Raw genomic sequence first — 16535 nt, 5'->3', positions numbered from 1 at the left:
AGGAACGAATAAGACTTGCACAAGCTTCCTACAAGCTGGGGCCGGATGTATCTTTTGCAGACATTAGAAGAATTTAAAACCAGGCCTTCCAGCCGCGTGCGAGTTTTCCTTTTACTGTTTTTAGTGTTTCTGCACTGAAAAAAAATGGGATGCTCTTCCTTTCCTGCTCTGGAGGTGACAAGTTTCAGCCCCAAATCCGTATGAAATGAAACTTCCAAGAAAAGCAGTTATTTTAGAGGGATTGGTTGGCCTATGTGGAAAATGTAGAGTGCTGTGCTAGGACAAGAGCTGTCCAAGCCACTGACATTAGAGTGTTTTGTTAAGACCTGAAACAAGCTTCGATGTAGCTGCACCAATACTCTCAGGAGGAGAAAAGAAAGATGGTGTTAAGGGTGCAGTTGTCCGGTTTGTGGCCTCTGAAGGCAAACCCGAATACCAGGAACGTGGTCATAGTTTCAGAGGCTCTCTATTGTGTTACTTAAATACACGTAGGTATCAGCCTTTCAAGTTACAAAACAAAGCACTGCAAATTGCAGAGTGTGATGTGTGCTGCTGTGGTGAGAGGTGAATTGAGCGTGTGGCAATGCCTGTGAGTGCAGCACAGCCCCAACCCGATGGCACAAAGCAGCTAAAGCTGCCTCGGGACAAATCCTGTCATCCCTCAGCCACGGAGTTACTCCTGAGCTGAGTGTGGTCAGTGATGCCGCTGGAGTCCGTACGGGTTATAGCTCGGTCAGGGAGCAGCGATGGGAAGGAATCCACCGAGTGACCGTCCTTTCACCTGCTACTGAAAGGCTTAGTAAACTTTGTAAGGCTCTGCTCTAACGGCTGCAGGATCCTGCTGCACTCACCGGCTAAGAGTGCACAGCAAGTTCTTCTGGAAAACACAAGGGTTTAGCCTGAAAAGGATTTGATTTCATCCAGGTTAAGGAAAAAGGGCAAAACCCCTAAAGCACCTTTTTTTTCCCCACCTTTTTTTTTTTTTAAATATAAATGCATAGCAGTTCTAGCCAATCAAAGTTACACAGAAGCCCCCAAAGCCAATTTTATTTAGGCATAATCTAGTTTTTAAAGTGCTGATATCTCCTAGTGCCAAATCTAGGTTGCCTCTAAACAGTGTAATGACAACTTAAAACTGCTTCAGTCTATAGTTAGATAAAAAGGCTCGAATGCTTTTAAAAGCTTAGTTTGTTACCTTGGAAACTCTGAAAATAGAAAATACAGCAGTGTTATTAATGTTTTCATTTGAAGTGAAGCATTTGAAAAATGCCTTATTGCCTGATATGACTGTTTTGTTTGTTAGCTGCACTTGGGTATTGTGTCTCACTAGAATTTAGTTCTTAGAGATGCATCTCCTTTTTCAGAGGATATTTTGTGTGGGAAAGTGGGCAGGGAAGGACTGTGGTGGCCTTTTTGGAAGTAAAGGCTAATAGTGGAGAGGCTCCTGTAGTACTGATGAAAACAGAACTAGATTCAGTAACTAACCAGGAAGAAGAGTACAACATAGTAGTTAAGGCAGGTTCAAAGTCCTATCTCGTGTATGTGACTGTTATTGGAGGTCACAGATACTTGGTTTAAATTTTGCAGATTGTTCTTAGCACTAAAATTTTTACAGCCATTGGACCAAAACCTTAAAGAGCTGAAATATATTGCTTTTGATGCCTTACTCTTTGCTGGATGCTTTCAGAGCAGTAGGAATGATCCTGGGTTCTTTGCAAAAACTGAGTTGGCAGTACCTGATAATCAATACTGCTTTGTTCCAAACAACCTAATACTGAAAGTGCATAAATTACTGGTGAGGAATATTTCAGGCAATTTGTGCTGTTTCTTATAGCCTGTAATCAGCTTCAGGGTGCATTGTGGCATTTCCTCAAAAAGAGGGGGAGAAATCCACCCTTGTGCACTCCTGTAGTACCACCAGCTTTAGACAAGGGGCAAGTGTTCAACTTGGCCCAGTGGGTTGTGTTCTGACAATGCTGCTGAGGAGTGTGCCACTGAGCATCTTGCTGCTTGTGCTATGCTGTAGTCCTTCCTGAATCTAACTAGCTGTTCTCTTTGAAATTTCAGGAAGATGTTTGTTGGTGGCCTCAGTTGGGATACGAGCAAAAAAGACTTGAAAGATTACTTCACCAAATTTGGTGAGGTAACCGACTGCACGATAAAGATGGACCCTAACACAGGAAGATCCAGGGGCTTTGGATTTATTCTCTTCAAAGAACCTGGGAGTGTTGAAAAGGTGAATTTCAACTTCATAGTTTGGGTCCTTAGGTTTGAAGGGAAACTTTTCAGCTTGAATTAACCATACCAAACTGTCTTTCAGGTTCTGGAACAGAAAGAACACAGACTAGATGGCCGACTAATTGATCCCAAGAAGGCCATGGCAATGAAAAAGGATCCAGTGAAGAAAATATTTGTTGGTGGACTAAACCCAGAAGCCACAGAAGAGAAAATCAGGGAATACTTTGGAGAGTTTGGAGAGGTGTGTAATGTTATCCTGGTAAACTCTGAAACATGTAGTCTCCAGCTGCTATTTAGTGTATTAATACTTTGGAAGTTTCAAAGTAAATTAAGTTCAGATGTATCAAGGCTTCTGTAACTGATCCAGAGGTTTCCCACCTTGAGAGCAAAGGTGGCACATACTGCACTAGATGTTTCCAGTGCTACTTGGATACCCTTGCCTTTAACTCACAGCATTTTATCTGATATTAAAATTGGTCTGAACAGTTATAAAATGGGACATCTCTGGTCTGAAGGCCACTGTTAATATAGAAAGACTAATGCAGCTTTGGTGTTGCATAATGTACATAGAGAGGAAACTTAATAGTTTTACTGTCCCAAATGCGTTGTACTTAACTGTTCTGCTAAAATACAAGTCTGAAAATGGCATTTCATGTCTTCAGATTGAAGCAATTGAACTTCCAATGGATCCAAAGACCAACAAAAGGAGGGGGTTTGTGTTCATCACTTTCAAGGAAGAGGATCCAGTGAAGAAGGTTTTGGAGAAGAAATTCCACAACGTCAGTGGAAGCAAGGTAGAAACTTTGACTTAGAACTTTTTGTCCAGGTTCCTAAGCATAATACCACTACATCTGTGACTTGAAAAGGTTTCTGCAGATCTCTTGTGTCAAGGTGCCACACTTACAATAAGGACAGCTTCCAGTTTACCCTGCTGGTGTTTTGCCATAAGTTAAGTCACAGATTCTTAGCCAATACTTATGGCTTTAATAATTGCTGTGTTCTAGAGCCTTTTGCATGTGAAGTATCTAATTGCATTTATTAAATACACAAGGAGAAACTGGCTTGTGTAGCAGTATAGGCCATATCTGTTGATGTGGCTTATTTTCAGCGTAGAGCCCTTGCATAAATGCAAGCCTTACAGACACTAACTTTGTAAGCATCTGGCTGAAACTGGCTCTCTCTGGCTGGGAGCAGCTTCTGGTTTCTTCTCTCAGAAGCCCCTTCCTTCAGCCACTTCTTCTACCAAACCCTTATCATGTCAACCCACTACAAGGATCCAGAGAGTGAATGTAAATTTTATGGCAACTTGAACCTGGTCAGCAGGTTGTGGGAATTACTGGAAGAGTGGTGTGAGATGCTCTGAACAGCTCCCTGCTCATCTGAGGGAACAGCTAACAGAGGCTGATGAGGAGGGGACTGGAGGCAAATGATGTGGACTGGCTGGAGGTGGCTTGCCTTGCTCTGAGGCCAGTGCAGTCCATACACGTAATTTCAAAGCCCTGTTACTTTGGGTCATGCTGTCTGGCACAGTGACTTAGATTGCACTTAGACTGGTTTTGATACAGCACAAAATAAACTTTGGCAAATGTAATGCACTGATCAAGTCAGTTTGTTTTAGGAGAGATGAATGTCTCGTGCCAAGGAAGCTGAGAAATGTCTGTATCTCCTAATTATGGCCTGTAGTGTCACAGTGATAATAAAAAGCAGGTCTGTCATGAAGAACTCCAGGCCAGACTTGCTCAGGTGCTGTTGTTCCTTTTGCAGCAGCTTTCATCTTAGACTGTGCACAGATGCAGGAACCAGGCAGCTGACTGACAGCTTGAGCTGCAGCTTGGGAACCGGTCTTGGAAATGTCAATTCTGGTTGTTTTTAGCTGTTAGTATTTGATAAGTGATGATTTCAGTGGTGGTAGGGGTACTGTACAGTCGAACCACATGCACAGGGATAGGGTGGGCAAAGGCTGCCAGGAAGACTCTGAGCCTTGTTCATTCAGTGCAGCTCTGGTGAACTCTGAGAGCATTGGAGATTGTGCCAGGTGACAGGGCAGCCTTGTGACTCCTACAGGAGTGGTGGCATCAGCACCTGTTCCATGGGAAAACTGATGGTAGGAATAGGCAGGATAAAATTCCCTGACAGTGACTCCCCTTTGCCCAGTGGCACAGTAAAGCAGACACTTCTGTGTTAGTGCTGCTCACCGGGCAGGAGCACAGCATGTCCACCTCCTTTGCCTCCAGAGGAACCTCTGGATTTTCCAGGAGATCAGGGTGGGTGCTTCTGCTCTCAGGACACCTTACATACCCTCCCTTTTTTATTTTCAGTGCGAGATTAAGGTAGCACAGCCAAAAGAAGTGTACCAGCAGCAACAGTTCAGCAGCGGTGGAGGAAGAGGTAGCTATGGAGGAAGAGGCAGAGGTGGAAGAGGCGGCGGTAAGTGCCACACACACTACTTTAGTATGGACACATTCTAAATAAGTTGTGTGTACTAAAATGGGATTTTGTGGATGGTTTTCCCTTCTATAGCTCAAAGTCAAAATTGGAATCAAGGTTATGGCAATTACTGGAACCAGGGTTATGGGAATCAAGGATACGGCTATCAGCAAGGTTATGGTGGCTATGGAGGCTATGATTATTCAGGATATGGGTATTATGGATATGGACCAGGCTATGATTACAGTAAGTAAAGAGAACTGTATTGGGTATAAGCAAACGTAACTAATTAGCAGTTTAATGCATTTGTTCTCTTGTTCATAGGTCAAGGCAGTGCAAATTATGGGAAGACACCAAGACGTGGTGGTCATCAGAATAACTACAAGCCATATTGATCAAACTTATTCAGGTATGCAGTGGCATGGTCTCTTTTGGAAAATGACTGCATAGGTTTTGTATACAATGCTGTAGATGGATACTTCAGTTCTGTACCAAATTTAACTTTACAATAAATTTCTATGGCCTGTTAAATGTGCATCTTACTTGGAAGAGCTCCCTGGAAATGTTTTACATGTTTATTACTTACAGATAACTAGTTGTCTAGACAGTGTGGTGTGTAAATTTCAGCTTTGCTGAAGATATTAATTAATGATTTTATTAATAGGTTAAACTGAAACTGATTTTGAGGGTCTGCTTAAAGCTGCAGCTCTGCATCTAGGGACTGCCTCTTGGAGTTAACTGTGGACTCTGCATTACTCCAGTTGTACAGAATGAGATGCATCTTAGGGAACCAGTGTCACTTTCCACCTTTTTATTTTGTATTGTTTTTGTGTCATACATTTCCTGTAATGGAAGTGTTAATTTTACTGTACTTTTTGGTACCTTTTTGGAATCTAATGTATTGTAAGGTATTTTACATGTGTTCTGATTCACCATGACATGGATATTGAAGCTATCCTAGCTTTTTGAAATAAAAAAGGCGTAATCTAGTGTCTTGTGCCATTCTTCAGCTTATGTGTTAGTAAAACGCCAGCTCCTGGTCCCAGAACTTAGCTCATGGCAGTACCTGGATAGGTGAAGAGTTTGTGCTTCAATGTTTTTAACCTTAAAACTAGAAGGCTGTGTTGGTAGTTGTGCTCACGTGCAGTTAAGTGGCAGCTAAAACTTGCAGTCACTTCTGCCTGGAGGTTGTGGAGGAGAGCTGAGGTGTGAGGAGCCCCAGCCGGTGGGGCTGTGCTGGAGAGCAGGTGGCTCTGCCCTAGGGGCTCAGTGGAATTGTGGTGGTGTCTGCGTTGGGCTCTGCTTGGAGGAGCCAGAGGTGGAGGTTGTAGGTAGGGCTTGGGAGTCTGGACAGCATTGCAGGAGGAAGCCAAGAGGTGTGGAAGAAGCTGGGGCTGCACTCCCATCGTGTGTCACTGTCTCCAGTCTGAGACTTGTCTCCAAGTTGCTAATAGTATGTATATACCTGCCTTGAAAGGCAGGTTGGACAGACATTAAATTACCAATGCAAAAGTGAATTTTTGCAGCCTTTTTGTGTATCAAAAGAGGTGAAAAGAACTTCATTACAGCTGTGGGTTGAAAAAAACCTATCTCTTTCTGTAGAGATGAGTGACCAGCTAGAAATAAGCTTTCCTTTTTTTGACTGGTTCACTATTTCAAGGCAATAACTGCCTTGTGATTTGCCTGTCTTGTTGCAGAATAGTCCCAGGCTCAGATTTATAAATAAAGTAGCAAGCTCTGCTGCACAAAGTAAACTTCTAATATTTGTTGCAGTGATTAATTTGATTTTTTTTCCCTTTTAAAGCTAAAACATGGCAATTTTTCTTCCTTGTAATAAATTCTCTTTGATGCCCAGAAGTGGAAACAACCCAAGTAACTAAGACAAGAAATAAACAGATGTTACTAGTGACCTTATCAGGTTTTTTAGCAAGAGATGCAGCTTCTTCTGCAGGGACTATAATCTGCTGCTCCCTGCTGGCTGTCCTTGAAAAGAAAAACCTGCTTGTAAAGTTAGATTCTGTCTGTAATATTCTTGCTGGGTTAAGTAGAAATCTTGAGCATTAAAAAAAAATGAATCAGATTTTAAATCTGATAGTTGAGAACTTTACAGCAAGACCTGTAAGTTCAATCCCAAGTTACTTGCAAAAAAAAAAAGTTGCAGACCACTGAAACAAATGAGTACAGTATTTAAAAGTATTACTGTCTCAAGATGTAAAATTTCAGTGCTTTATTGCATACTTTTACTGGTTTTTCTATGAAATAAGGGGTAGCAGAATATTTTTCTAGCAAACACCTGGCCCTCCAGGGGGAGGTTCACACAGTAGCAGGACCATCCTGCTGCAGCCCCTCGGTGTCCTAGCAAGAGTTTGTCAGCTGGCTGTTCCTGTGGTGGATTTTGGAAGTAGGTTCCCAGGTAATGCTCCCTTGACAGGTGATGAGGCCTTAGGCAGAATCTGAGGATACTGGTACTTAAATGCAGAGCTGGCTTTTCCCTTTCTTCTTTGTGTGACAAGTTTATGATACAAAGAACACGTACTTGCCTGGTGAAAGCAAAGGCATGTACACAAGGTTGTTGTTTATGGCTATAATCTAATCTTAATTTACTAATCCTGCTTGGATGCTTCTGGAGGACAGACTTTGTACGAACTGGTTTGGGAACAAGGGCCCTCAGCTGTCTGTTCCTCATGCATTTGATGTTAGGAAATTTGGGACTGAAGTTTTTTTGACTTAATCTGGTTGCTGAGACTGTTTGAATATAGTGCTGCCAGGGCCCCTGTTATGACACTGGTGGCTTGAAACTGGTCAGAAGAGCCTGGCAAGGACTGGGTGTACTGGTGGCTAGACTGGTGTTTGCATAGGCAGCTGGAGGTGGAAACACATGAGAGAACCCACTGGGTCATCTTAATTTGAAAAAGTCATAACCTGGAAGAGCATGAATTTAGGAAGTGTAGTTTACGGTAGCCACTAGAAAGATACTCCTTTATAATCAGTTTTAGATACAACTGCTTTAAATAAAAGGCAATTCCACACTGCCAGAATTGAGACAAGCTCTTGTAAAATTTATTTCTCCGAAAGATTTTACTAAAAACAAGATAACTGAAAATAACAAAATCAAAGGTGACTTATCTGGTCTAAGACATGCTAGGATTGAAGATTAAATGTGATTATAGTAGAATAATGTTTCTTAGTAGTAGATCTTGAACATTGTTTGAAACCTATGGAAAGAAAATAATGTTATGTTTTTTTGTAAAAGTATCATTAAAAGAAATCTACTTCATTGCCTCATTTTCGCTTACATTATATGTAAGTGTCTTACTAGTACTGTACTTAGTAAGAGGCTTTTTGCATTCTTGGTTTCCTGTAGAGAATAAAAGCATTTTTCTTGCTTAGTTTAGATTACAGACAAGCACATTAAGTCATTAGGCCTCTAAGTTACACTGGCACTGTTAAGTAATCTTTCTGTTCCTAAGAATAAGTAGTATAAACAGCTGTATGTCTTTCCATTAACTTGTTAAATAAAATATTAACACATTTTTCTTGTGCCTGCTATACTAATATTACACTGCACTAAAAGCACATCTGTCCTTAGCTCAGGGCTGTAGCACTTTGAATTTCATGGTGGTTGAGACCACCACTGACTGCATGATCACAGTGATCACATCAGCTACGTTCCTGTCTGCTGGCTAGAGTTTTACTAAACATGTGGTTGTCTTTGTCAGAGTAGGTTGAACAAGTACTAAAGGTACCAAAGGGTGTTGTTGTCAAAGTGTAACTCTGTGCTGGTGAGTGTGTGGCAAACTGCAGTTGCAGATAGCTGTCCTCTCAGCAACCTATGGAGGCACCTCAACAGATGAAGACTTAGGAGGCTTTAAAGACTCAACAGGACTCAGTGTTACTCTGATGCCCACAAACCTCTGACTAGGGGTAAATTGATGCTGAAGCATGAGATACCAGCCATGAACCTGAAATGATCCCACCAAGCAGGGAAAAAATGCTCAAGGGAACAGAAGGGAACACCATTTCCTAGTCAGATGTTAAATAAAACACAAAAGCACCACTTACAGCTCCTCACAAAGCTGTTAGCATAAGTGGAAGGTCCCAAATTGTGGGATGCAGATGCCCTGATGGGCAGGTTAAGGGGAGATCTGCTGAGAGGTAGTTGTGCAGCTGGACCAGCTTCTGTCTGGAGATAATGGCACTGAGCACAGAAGCTCTGTGTTGGTGTTGATGTGCATGTCATCTGCATGCCAAGGGTTAAGCCCAGTCACTCTGAAAGCTGCCCAGCCCAGCCTGCTGTGGGGGCAGTCATGTCTGGGACATGTTGGACCTGGCTCAGAAGCAGATGAGCACACACACTTACTGGGAGTGTCAGCCTCTGACAGAAAGGAGCTGTGCATGCCAGATGTGCACAAGTCTGGGCCATGCCTGAGATTGCCTGAAATTCCTGCAAACTAACTGCAAGTAAAAGCACCTCTGAGGAGGCTTTATTCTGACAATGCTTGTGGAGTTATGTATAGGAACCTTGCTTTTAAATTATCACTGGGTGACTAGAGATAAATACCTGCTCAGGTAGAACAGGTAGATGTTTTCTGTTGGTTCAGATATCCTTTTTCCATATCTGGAGAGAGAATAAGCAACAACTTAGCAAAATCTTGAGAAAGGTTTTTGCACTAACTTTGTTAGTGCTAATTGTATAGAAATTGTATAAAAAGCTAAATGGCAAATGCACACAAGTTATGGCTTTTGGGAATATTTGGACAGTTTTTACCAGTTGCCCTTGTTCAGATAGGTAAACACTTAAACCTCAGCCAGAGCAAAGCTGTTTTAAAATAAGGCATGTGCTGCATCTGTGGAGGAAATAGTTTTGTTAGAAAACTTCAAACCAGAGTAATTTAGAAGGGAAGGTTGTGTGCTCAGCATCTGCCATCTTGACTCTATTTTAGCACCTTTGAAAAGCAGGTTGAGTAGCTCAGCAGCGCCTTAAAGGCAGTTCAGTGACCACCCTCTATTTTTGAGGGTGTTGATCAGTTCTACCTGTTAGTATCTTGTCCATTGTTTCCACAACAAATTTTGCATCCTCCATATTGAAGCACATTGGGGGCTTGAATTTCAGCACATTTCTTCCTGGTCCATCTGTACTCAGTAGAATATATTCCTCCTTAAGTCTGGAAAGAGCAATAACAAAGATTCATGTTTTACCTTCACCTGTAGTTCAGAAGAACTTGCAAGAACCAGCATGGGGTCTGTCATGCAGTGCCTTTCTCCACTCACTGGTTTCTTTTTTGGCCAGATTGCTGTATTTTAACAGCTGCTGAGGGGCAAGGGTAGTCTGGAGTTGTGTGCTTGCCTCCCACACTGGGGAACTCCATGATTGTCCCATGTACCTTGTTATCAGATACTCTGCTTCTGCTGGGGCTGGGGTCCTTTCTGCTTGGTCCTTGATTAAGTCCACCCCAATGAATAAGCCACAACCTCTTGAAAAGAAATAAAATCAGTCACTCTGTGTAATCTGCAAGTGAACTAAAAACCAGGTTTTTGTAAGACCAGGCCTTTACTGCATGAGAATTACCTAGATGTTTGGCTTCTGATAGAAAAGGTTTTGCTGTTTTGAGGAAGTATGGTAATACAATAGAGACTTCTGTCTGCTCAGAAGGGCAGCACAAGACAGGATGTTAAGCATGTTTTCTATCTAGCTCATCACTTCTGTACTTTGTGCACTTGACGTAAAAGTTCAAACAGGAAAGTGAACTCAGGTAGCAGCTGATAAATTGATAAACCAGTACTGACCCAGTGGCAAAGTATAAGGGACTTTTGATAAGCTCAAGTTTATTTTAATCTAATGTACAGCAGGCTGTTTATTTTTGCTGAAAACACAAATTTAAATAATTTCTCAAACCATCTGTTGGACTGAGTTGTTTGACTGCACCAAATAAAAAAAGTAGGTAAAAATGTAAATTAAGGCACTGATACCTGACATCACCAATGATGGGATGCTTGACTTGCTGCTCCTTGAGTAGCTTCATCAAGAAGTTGCCAACCTCTGTGGCGTGAGCCTGAAGGTGTTCCTTCTCAATCACATCCAGCACAGCCAATCCAATGGCACATGAAACAGGGTTTCCACCAAACTGAGCTCAGGAAAGGAACACACACAGCCAGGGAAAGGGAAGAGAGATGCAATGGTGTCACTGGCAGTGTAGCCTCAGTGACAGAGAGAGCTCAATACCACTTTGATCAGATGGAGTCAGTGAATAGAGTCATATACCAGAAAGATAGAGATGGAAATCATACAGTAACACAGTTAGTGTTTAGTTACTGTGGTAAATATTAAGAAAATATTACTAAATATTAATAACAACACTGCATGATTAATTTTTAAAGGAGAATTTGGGCAACTCTTTACTTACTGTATTAAAATACTCCACTCCTGTAGCTGCAAATGCTTCTGCAATTTCCTCTGTTGTTGCTACACAGGCAAGAGGGTGCCCGTTTCCTATTGGTTTCCCCATAGTGACAATGTCAGGTGTAAAGTCTTCTCCCTGAAGCTGGAATGCCCAAAAGTGCTTCCCAACTCTGCCAAAGCCAACCTGAATTTCATCAGCAATAAATACACCTCCTGCCTTGTGCACGTGCCTGGAACAGAAGAGATTTTATTGTCTCTTAAGAGTAAAGAGAACATAGTATTTACTGATTAAGAACATGCAGAAAGCATTAGTTGGCTAACTTTCAGGAAACAAACCTGTACAGCCCTGTGTTCTAGATTATGTGTTTAAAAGCAGGTCTTTGCCATACAAAGTTTACATTCTAACATGCAGGCTTAGGTAGTTTCCTGCTTGTCTCTTACCTACATTTAGCAAATATGTGAAGTTTAAGAAGCTAAGGTAACGAATGACACTTACTGGGCAACCTTTTGAAAATAACCCGCTGGTGGAATGATTTGACCTCCCACGCTTGGTAGAGATTCAGCAAAAAATGCAGCAATCTGAAACACAGGTAGCATGTGATGTTTGAACACAGGGGAGAAACTTGTGGAGCAAGCTCTTTGTCCTGAGCTGGTTTTTGCATTATGATGCTATCTGTTCTTTTTGACAAGTCCATACCCCTTAGCTCAGTAACCTGAACGGCATTGACAAGTCAGGCACATTCATTTCTAAGGCAAGACAAATGGTTAAGAAAGTAACTTTTTACCTTTCTGCCTCTCGTATGTGCATGCTCAATAATATTTTTCACTTCATCAGCATAGGCTGTCACTGAATCTTCATGGTCTTCTCTATAAAGTCCTCTGAATGTGTCTGGAACAGGAGCCTATGCAAAGGAACAATACCCTATATTCAATATATCATAAATATAACTTTATTAAATTGAGAAGTAATTGATAGATATAGGCTGGAGTACATACCACGTGGACCCATTCCTTTTGTCCTTCTAGATTTCTGAATTTATATGGGCTTATGTCAATCAAAGATGTCAGATGTCCATGGTAAGCACTTAAAAAACAATTGGCAGAACTAAACAGTAATTTCCTTAGTATCAAGAGTTCTTCAGGATTAGCATTACAGACAGTGAAGAGTATCTAGGTTCTGTCACTTGGTAGGGAATACAGTCACTTAAGCTGAGCTCTGCAGTTGCTGTCAAGCTTAGTACTTATGTGGATTTTTGTTGGTGTTTCTGAATAGAAGGGATGCAGAAGGACAGGACTGGTCACTGGTTTGCCTGCACTGGTGACAAATCCCTGCAGGGTAAGTCAGGAGCAGTATTACAAGATTGCAGAACAACTGGAAGGGCCTATTTCTGAATATCCTCCAACGATGGAGCTGCCAGTGTCTGTGGGCATCCTATTCTAATATTTGACCATCTTCATGGTAAAAGTGTTTTCCCTACGTCTCATCAAAATTCCTCAGGTTTCAACTTCTGTCTTAAATCTTTTTTTCTGTCACCACACATCTCCATGCCTGGCTCCATCTTTTTTGCCCCTTCCCTTGGCACAGCCGTAGTTGCAGTAAGTTCTCCCTGGCTCTCTCTTGCAGCTGAACAAATCCAGCACCTCTTACTCCTGTGGCTCCCCAACCACAGCTCTCTGGGCTGCTCTCACAAACACTGAACAGAGGGAAAAATGACTCCCCTCAGCTTCCAGGGTAATCTTTCTACTACCAGAGGGTTTCAGAAATGCTCTGACCTTGAGGCTGAAACTGAGCCTTGTACCCCAAAGTAGATGAAATTGCGGGTGTACTTACTGATCTAACACGATGACGTCCTCGTGTCTTGTGTACTGTCGTGCCAACCTCAGGGCAAGATCGTTGGCTTCAGATCTGCAATTGGAAAATTCAGGAAATGTTTCACTGAGGATGTGTCCTGAGTTTGGAAAACTGAGCCTCCCCTGCAGTGCTGTTTGTGTCTGCAAAGAACAGACAGAACTCGATGCATGTTTTGCACAGATCCCTTAGAAATTGGCACCAATGAGGCAGGAGTGTGCACCAGAACAGAATCCACCTTAAGAAGCTCAGTGCAGAAACTACTTTGGAAACAGTTTGGGTTTTTTTTTCTCCCAGCTGTAGCTTGCTTGAGAATATGACACACACACACCCCCTCCAGCAGAAATAATGCATCGGTACATTTAATTTTGGATATAATTTCCAAGTCAGAAGACAAGTCAGACCAGAAACTATACAGTAAATATTTACATTGCTGTTTTGTAGTCCAAGGCCTTATAAATGGAATAAACCCCTTCTTAAATAAAGCATTAGTTTAGTTCCCAGGTAGAGAGCTTGCTAAGTGTGAAGCTCAGTCACTGAACTTCGGAAAATAACCACTTTCTCTAAAAACCAACACCCCAAACAATGTCAATATCGAGTCATCCACCACACCATGCAATTGGCTGTTGATAAGCAAGTGTTGTACTTGTTTGTATATACCCAGTAAAACCCCAGTATCAATTCTGAAGTACCCAACTTACCCAGAATTCAAAAAATAGAAGATGCATAACTTCTCAGGTAGCGTTTTTGAAAGTCTCTCTGCATAATCCACCAGGTTGTCATGAAGATAACGAGAATTTGTATTTAACAGCTGATTCTGTTCATGGGCTGCTTTAATTATATCAGGGTGACAATGCCCGACTGCAAGAGAACGTGGAGAGTGGTTTGAGAAGTCTTCAATACTGCCCACATTGTTCATTCATGTACCAGTTTAATACTTTTATGATGACTCTGATTTCCTCAGTGGGGCCTTAATGATATTGTCAGCAGAAAACAATGATGGTACACCTTGTAAAAACATGGTGTTGCCCCTCAGAAGGTTTGAAGTTGCCTGCTACTGTACTTGAAGGTTCGTAGTTAGTACTGACAATTGATGTGTTGAAACAAATAGTGTCATGATTTAATACTTGGATGTAGACACTGACGTAATTTAGGAGTTTGGGAACATGTTTTACCATCAAAGAAGTACTAGTCCTGGTAGGGCTTAGGTTTGAGAGATTTCAAATCTTGTGAGAAAGCAGCAGTGACTTAATAATACACAATTAAGGCACCCCACTGAGCAGTGGTCCTGTGACTGTACACTTATCAGTAACTTTTACAAACACAACAAGATGTCATTTGTTAGTTTTACAGGGAGGTGCTTTACTTGAGTTTCCATGGAAAAAAAATCTGAAGGTTTAAGATAAGTTTCTAGGAAAACCGAACAGGGAACTATTCTGGAAAGCACATTCACACAGAAATTCAAACCAACCACAATTCCCTGGAACTACAGGCACAAGAAAGGTCCCTTCTACTTTTCCAATTAAGTATTCCCTCCCCCAGCATAATGGAACAGTGGCAAAAGTACTGATTGTTCCTTGTTCTGCTTAGAAGAACATGGCATCACATAACATTTGACTGTAGCTTACCGTGAGCAACGTTGTTTATGCAGTCAAGGTATTGCCTTCCATCCTCATCATACATATATTGGCCTTTTGCCTTCACAATCTTCAGTGGATCACTGGGGAAAAACAGCTTGCAGGAAGAGCTATAACAAGCATCAGAAAGCAAAATAGTTTATCCTGCTGGTAATATTTTCAGTTCAGTCAGTTAATAAAGACATTTTCCCCTGTTTGCGGGCACGTGCTGTCATCCTGCTTCTGGCTCCTAAAACAAAGGCCTTGGGCTCTAAAGCAATGCAGATTTTATTAGATTTACAGGCAAAACCCCCCAGAACTGAAAATCCTTCTCTAGGAATCCAGCCACAGCACACAGTAGAACTCACCTCTATAGTTTCATCCTGTCTTTACTGTGACTCCTTCCTTACTTTACTCTGCCCTTTGTGTTAAGAAACCCTCTTTGGTGTCTCTTATCTTGCAGTTGTTTTTATGATGTTCTTTTTATTATTGCCAAGGTCCTGATTTTCCAGATAGATAGTTTAGTGCAGGTGAATGTTACAGCTGTATAAAGCTTCACTTCCCTTATTTAAAACACACTGTGATTTTCTAAGGCTGAGTCTACCTAGGTGCATTTGTTTTGTTTCACTTTTTAAACCAACTGCCAAACAAGTAAAATTGAAACGTCTGTTTAAGTAGGAGCTGCAGAGATTTGACTCTGAATGGCAGCACCAAACTTCCATTATTGCATTTACTAAAAGATTGCTTATACAAAAATGATTTGACAGTGATTACAAAGCTATTGTCAAATGGACAATGATAAAGTGAGAAACAGCTTCACTATCCCTCCCCTAAGGAATCCCAATACTTTCTGTGTTAGCTGGCATAGAATGGTAAAACAGTTGGGGTTTTTTTGTTACCCTGACTGTTCAAAAGGTGCTAAGAAACTCATTCCAGAGGCCTGGTCTTTGTTGCCAGTGGCAGGGCAAAGCAGCTGGAAAAATGATTAAAATACCCGGAGTGGTATTTTTCAGGTGTGTGCAACTGGCACATTTCTAATTCCAGCATTTACTTTCAGCCCAATTTCTGGATTTATAAAACACATAAAACTAGCCTTACAGGTTTTTAATACATATGATCTGAAAGTATTCCTAAAGTTAAATGTAGTTCTGATGCCTTTCCTGGTGGGTCGTCTACATAACAAAGACTTTTTTGGGTTGGTTGAAACACCACCAGTAATGGGAAGTTTGGAAGTGAGTCTTGTAGTCCATCCTCCCAAAGTGGGCAGAGATATGTTGTTAATTGTCGTTAACACCGCGTTTTTGGTGGACTTTCTCACAGAAGGGCTGTTAACAGCAGGGGAGCTGTTCTAGGCTGGCCCAGCACGACCTGGCAGCCCCAGCCGGGCTCGCAGGAACTGCTTTCTAAGCAGTTTAGTGTCTACACCGGCACGCTCGGTATCATACGGGTTTTACGCTTGAGTTTGGTAATGCCCCTCGTTAGGAAACGCTAATTGCCGTTAATTACCGCGGTTCGGCGGTGCTGGGCCCGGCCGTGCCGCGCTCGGGCGGCCCCCGCGATGGCGCTGGGCTCGGCCCCGCTCCCGCAGCCACGTCAGGCGGAGCGCCCGCCCCGCCCGCAGCACTCACCCGATCAGCCGCCGCCGCTGGGACACGGTCTGCTGCCGGCAGCGCGGCTCGGCCGCCCGCATGGCCGGGGAACGGGCCGGGCCGAGCCGGGCGGAGCGGGGGTAGGGCAGGGCAGGGCAGGCGGGGGAGCGGCCGCCTCCCGCGGGGGCCGGGCCGTGAGGGGAGGGCGGGACCGGCACACGGGCTCTGCCCGCCCTTATCGCCGAGCACAGCCCCGGCGACACCCCCGGCACGGCTGGGGCAGCCCAGGGGTCGGGAACTCACCGGGAACTCGCCCGGCCCGGGGATGGCGCTCCCCTCACCGGCAGAGGCTGCGCCCTCCGGGACCCCTCACACCGCACCCCGGTCCCTGTGGGTTACAGCACCATTAGTACAGC

The 16535-nt window shown here is 42.9% G+C and overlaps 2 protein-coding genes across 7 annotated transcripts in view; one reads left to right on the top strand and one right to left on the bottom strand.

Moving 5' to 3' along the window:
- HNRNPAB (heterogeneous nuclear ribonucleoprotein A/B) overlaps positions 1-16535 on the top strand; it is a 28528-nt gene that overhangs the window by 1375 nt on the left and 10618 nt on the right. The window contains exons 3-9 of one of the 4 annotated variants that reach the window (XM_050312529.1): positions 2068-2236; positions 2321-2479; positions 2901-3032; positions 4557-4665; positions 4759-4911; positions 4990-5074; positions 5330-5655. In XM_050312529.1, coding sequence (XP_050168486.1) covers positions 2068-2236; positions 2321-2479; positions 2901-3032; positions 4557-4665; positions 4759-4911; positions 4990-5060 — 793 coding nt within the window. In that variant the 3' untranslated portion in view covers positions 5061-5074; positions 5330-5655. Of the gene's footprint in view, positions 1-2067; positions 2237-2320; positions 2480-2900; positions 3033-4556; positions 4666-4758; positions 4912-4989; positions 5075-5329; positions 5656-16535 lie in introns of those variants that run through there. The other 3 variants (XM_050312528.1, XM_050312531.1, XM_050312530.1) reach the window with 3 other exon arrangements.
- PHYKPL (5-phosphohydroxy-L-lysine phospho-lyase) lies at positions 7704-16244 on the bottom strand. 3 transcript variants are annotated; one of them, XM_050312524.1, is made up of 13 exons: positions 16159-16244; positions 14543-14661; positions 13616-13775; positions 12897-12971; positions 12062-12170; positions 11851-11967; positions 11562-11644; positions 11070-11295; positions 10636-10790; positions 10050-10139; positions 9700-9830; positions 9227-9283; positions 7704-7880 (listed from the first exon to the last, which is right to left on the bottom strand). In XM_050312524.1, the coding sequence occupies exons 1-12, from the start codon at positions 16218-16220 to the stop codon at positions 9231-9233; spliced, it is 1380 nt and encodes a 459-aa protein (XP_050168481.1). In that variant the 5' UTR covers positions 16221-16244; the 3' UTR covers positions 7704-7880; positions 9227-9230. The 3 variants fall into 3 exon arrangements, with proteins under 3 accessions (XP_050168481.1, XP_050168483.1, XP_050168484.1); XM_050312526.1 differs by having other exon boundaries at positions 12062-12149; XM_050312527.1 differs by having other exon boundaries at positions 16037-16160.

Source organism: Myiozetetes cayanensis, unplaced genomic scaffold (genome assembly GCF_022539395.1).
Source record: "Myiozetetes cayanensis isolate MyiCay16 unplaced genomic scaffold, myiCay2020 scf17, whole genome shotgun sequence".
NCBI classification, from domain to species: Eukaryota; Metazoa; Chordata; class Aves; order Passeriformes; family Tyrannidae; genus Myiozetetes; species Myiozetetes cayanensis.
Note: the sequence above shows the minus strand (reverse complement) of the source record. Positions and strands in the feature narration are given on the sequence as shown.